General features: G+C 34.1%; 1 protein-coding gene across 1 annotated transcript; it reads right to left on the bottom strand.

Annotated features, from left to right (window-relative positions):
• Positions 1-4,168: 4,168 nt before the first annotated feature.
• Positions 4,169-4,678, bottom strand: LOC147479991 (uncharacterized). The gene has a single exon (XM_086578538.1). It carries the CDS (start codon positions 4,676-4,678, stop codon positions 4,169-4,171), a length of 510 nt encoding a protein of 169 aa, XP_086434664.1.
• Between the last annotated feature and the right edge of the window lie 221 nt (positions 4,679-4,899).

The raw sequence follows: 4,899 nt of genomic DNA, 5'->3' as shown, positions 1-4,899 counted from the left end.
TTAGGTTGCTTTGAGGCGGAGCAGAAAAATTGTCGATAGCTTGTTCTTAACAGAGGCTAGCAAGGATAAGCCTTCCATTGGAACCGTAAGTGGTCTTTGACATACCTTTTGTCCAGAGTCATCCAAATTTGGTTAAGTAATAATGAACGCGTTATTTGTTAGGTTATGGGGTTCTAAGTTCTAACTACTAGTCTACTATTAAGTGATGCACGTTTCTTCATATCTATGGCATTCTTGTATAAAAGGTTTAAAAAAATGCATTGGTCTGTTTTTGTTGTATTTTTTACCGAAAAGAACTTTACGTGAAGAGTCCGGTTCTATATGGTGGAGTTTAACGAGGCCCCTAGTTCTATCTTGAGTCTCATAGCTGGAGTTTGTTTTGTTAGCCAATGTATAGTGTATTGATCTCATTCACGACCGTAAAACTAAGTTAAGTGATTATATATTTTTCAAAGTGTAATTAAGGGAATCTTTAACCATGGTCATGGCAGATGTTAGCGTGTGTCTAGGAGATTTTGAGCTCAAGGAACAATTGCACCAGATCCCATCTTGCAAGCACTTGTTCCATATAGATTGCATTCACCATTGGCTCAAGGCCAACTTTACATGTCCACTTTGCAGATGTTACATTTTCTCAACGAAGAAACTAAATGCCTAACCACCACCGCTCGAATTGATGTACTCCACCCAATTGATGCAACCTTGGAGCAACATTGACCACCGGCCTCACCTCGCACAAATGAGATAAACGGCGCTATAAAACGAACAAGTTTGGATCACCCCAGTGAGGAAATTATGAGCCAAGTCTAGGAATCAACCAGTGGAAGAACCTGTTTAAGATAGGCTACCAATCTAGCACTACAATATTAATGTACTATGTGATGATGCTTCTATTTGGTCTGTGCAAGTGAATACTAGTACTCGAGACGAAGACGAAGAAGAGGAAATTGAAGAAGAAGATTATAATGAGGAGGAAGAAGCAAATTATGAAGAGCATGATGGGGAGGAAGGAGGATTGGTTGATGAACTATGTGAAGGTATAAGTAAGATTTTTTTGCAAAAGAAGACACTTCCTGATTGTGAAGGCAAACACATTCGATTTGTCTATAACAGTGACGGTGAGCTCAAAGGAGAGGTGGTTGTTATATTTTAATTCTGTTATTGTTATGTTTACTTATGCTTTTGTAACAAAGATGCTTATAGAGAAAAATCAAGTGATAACATTTTATTGTTGCTGGGTTACTCAGAGATTTTTGTGGGATATGTGGAATACTTGTTGAATCTAAGTTTTTGTAATTGAGAACTGCAGTACTATTTCTAATAAGATTTTGTTCATTATATGCTTCTTTTACTAACATTCTAAGGATTTTACTGACTTCTGTGCATCCTCCTTGACACTATATATGGATCTTTCCTGACGTTGTATGTGAGAAGTTCAAATCAATTCTGTTCTTTTATGCTTTCATTGTTTGATTATACGAAAGTCACTGCCAACCAGATAGAAGTTTTTTTTTTTCATATTAGACTTCCCAGGTTTTTGTTAGTCCGTGGTTCTGTTGGGTATTAGATGTATAAGAACCAACACTATCCAGTATCTGTCACCACTCACCAGTATGTAAGAAAATGTTGGACGATGTATCAACGTCAAGGCTAAAAGTGGAAATGGGAAAGAAAGAAGTTGTGCCCTACCTGAACCATGCCAATTTGACTAGCCAATGTTTACGTTTAACTATTAAATCATGGTGGCCATTTACACTAAGAGTATCAGTTTTAAGTCATCCCTTTCGGTGTAAGATACCAAATCCAACTAACTAAAGCAGAAACGCTAGTTAGTTGAGAACGTCTTTTCGCTTTAAGTTAGTTTATTTAAACTGATCTTAATACAGGACTAGCAAAATCTAATCTAAGTGTAAGACAGTCCATTCCAACCAACTAAAGTAGAAAAGCTAGCCTGGTGCGAACGTCTTTTCTCTTTTAGTTAGTTTATTTAAACCGATCTTAATGTAGGACTAGCAAAATATAATCTAAGTATAAGACAGTCCAGTCCAACCAACTAAATCAAACAAAGCTAGCGAGCAAAATCTAATCTAAGTGTAAGACAGTCCAGTCCAACCAACAGAGGCATAAAGGGATAGTCTAACTGGAACATCTTTGTTTATATAAGTTAGTTCAATTAAACCATTCCTAATGCAGGACCTACACATTTCGTCTATGTATAAGACGGTCCATTCCAACTAACAAAAGGGGGCATAGAGTAGCCCAATGTGAACATCTACTCTTTTTAAGTTAGTTAAATTGAACCATTCTGACCAACACATCTCTCTTCATTTGAAATTTGAAATTTTGATAAAATATTTCGGTACAACTTACTGTAAGGTCGGATTTCAAAATTCAAATTCAAATTTTGGGCGGGTTTCAAGATTTCACCGAAATTTAAAATCCAATTTGAAATTTTGGGCAAAAATTAAAATTAAAATTTTGTGTTTTGAATTTCAAGTTGGTTTTGTGTTGTCACTAACTCCAATTTCAATTCAATTCATGTTTTCATATTGTATTGAACATGAAATGAAGAATACAAACCAAATTACCAAAATATTGTGTTCGAAATTTTACTAAATTTTAAAATTTGGGCGGGAAATTTCAATTTCAATTTCATCTTCAAGACTTCATATGACCAAAAAAAAAAAAAAAAAAAAAAAAAAAAAAAAAACTACAAATCAATTGACCAAAAAATTTGAATCAAAGTTTTTCTTCACTATATATATGCTCTGAACCCAAAACCCTAAATCCTAAATTGAGTCATATATTTAAATTCCAAAAATAATTTTGTGAGCCAAAATTCAATAATCAATTTTGAATTAAAGAAAAAAAAATATTGTTCAAATTTAATTTCATTCACATCTCTATAAAGTACAAAACCTTACCCATAAACCTTAAATTCTGAACTCATCTCATATAGTGTAGTGGGGAAGACCATAAAATGAATATGTAACATTTAGGTGTATAAACAATGGTTAGTAATGTTTTTTTAATTATTGTCTTAAAATAAAAAATTTGTCAGCCACTGTGAACCAAATTTGAGTGAATTACTAAAAATTGACCAATTTTTACCAACTAATCGGTTTATAAACCCAAAACCCTAAACTGAGTCGTGTATTTAAATTTCAAAAATAATTTTGTGAGCCAAAATTCAATAATAAATTTTGAATTAAAGAAAAAAAAAATATTGTTCAAATTTAATTTCATTCACATCTCTCAGAAGTACAAAACCTTACCCATAAACCTTAAACCCTGAACTTAGCTCATATAGTGTAGTGGGAAGACCATAAAATGAATATGTAACATTTAGGTGTATAAACAATGGTTAGTAATGTTTTTTTAATTATTGTCTTAAAATAAAGATTTTGTCACCATCTGGAACCAAATTTGAGTGAATTACTAAAAATTGACCAATTTTGACCAATTAAATAGTTTAGATCAGCTATCCAAAACGAGATGGGATAGTCCAAATCCAACCATCCAATGCAGACGGAGTTAGCCTAATGTGAACGCGTCTTTTATTTTAAAAGTTGGTTCCAATGAATCGCTTCTTAAGCACAGTCCAACACAATCTCCTATCTTTCTAAGACAGTTTCAAATCCAACCATCCAATGCAAACGGAGTTAGCCTAATATGAACATCTTTTATTTTAAAGTTGGTTCCAATGAACCGCTTCTTAAGACAGTCCAACGCAATCTCCTATCTTTATAAAACGGTCCAGTCTAACCATCCAATGCACACAGAGTTAGCATAATTTGAACATCTTTTATTTTTAGGTTAGTTTTGATCAAAATTAAAACTCTAACTAATTTGAAATTTTGGCAAAATGTTTCGCACCAATACATGTAAACAATGAAAGTCTAAACATCAAAATTAAAATATGTAAAATGTTTGGTTCCAAAATATATAAGAAACTCAATTCCATTCTATCAAAGTCTTTACAAAAACTTTTCATCGCAAAAAATGTTTCTTCATGTATCCTCTGTAAAAGTATAAAATATTTCAAACATCTATTTGCCCAACTACACTAATCGACAAAAATTGGATCTCCTTCGAAAGCCTCCGCTTGAGCAATCCCTTGAACATTCAACCCTTGGAATGCCTCCACACGGGTTTTCACTAGAATTTCCTAGCCTTTTGCTATTTCTAGACTATTCCTGCTCCAAAACAACACTATTTTTGGAATTGGGCAACCATCTTCCAAATCTAGTTTAATGTAATGATTACTATTAACATAACCGATCCCAAGCACATTAACATTGTTTAGATCCACTGGAGATCTCATAGGGAGAAAGGTATAACAATATGATGTAGAGAACTGCTGTACAAGCACAACGTTAAATCTCGACGCAAACAAATACCCAGTAATAGGCATATCCATCCATTTGTTCCTCTTGGCACGAGTTCTCTTCTTTTTCCTTATCCTTTTATTTAATCCATCAATAGTTTCCTGGGAAAATATCCTCACATAATATTCCTCATTTGACATTAACTCACTTAATAACTCTTGTCTCATCCAAAACCAGCCGATTTCTTTTCTTCCCAAAGCCAAGCAGAGAGCCCTGAAACCACAATTTCCATCGCCGACGGGGTCTTCAAAACCAACAATAAACTGTAGCAATTCACGCGAAAAACACATTTTATATCCAGATTGAGCAATGGAGCAACTGACATCAAAACTCAGTTTCTTCTTCCCCTTTGAAACATATGGTTTGGCCTTGGGCTTCGTTATAGATTGTAGAGTCCGCGGGTGGAGCATCCGAGGATGCTCAATTTCATTAATGAAGTAACCAACATCAACATTTTGTTTCTTCCTCTTTGAAACATATGGTTTGGCCTTGGGCTTCGTTATAGATTGTG

This window comes from Coptis chinensis, chromosome 8, assembly GCF_015680905.1.
Source record: "Coptis chinensis isolate HL-2020 chromosome 8, ASM1568090v1, whole genome shotgun sequence".
NCBI classification, from domain to species: Eukaryota; Viridiplantae; Streptophyta; class Magnoliopsida; order Ranunculales; family Ranunculaceae; genus Coptis; species Coptis chinensis.
Note: the sequence above shows the minus strand (reverse complement) of the source record. Positions and strands in the feature narration are given on the sequence as shown.

Coding starts and splice junctions, on each gene's coding strand:
- LOC147479991 (XM_086578538.1), bottom strand. CDS start 4,678: ATGTGTTTTTCGCGTGAATTGCTACAGTTTATTGTTGGTTTTGAAGAC.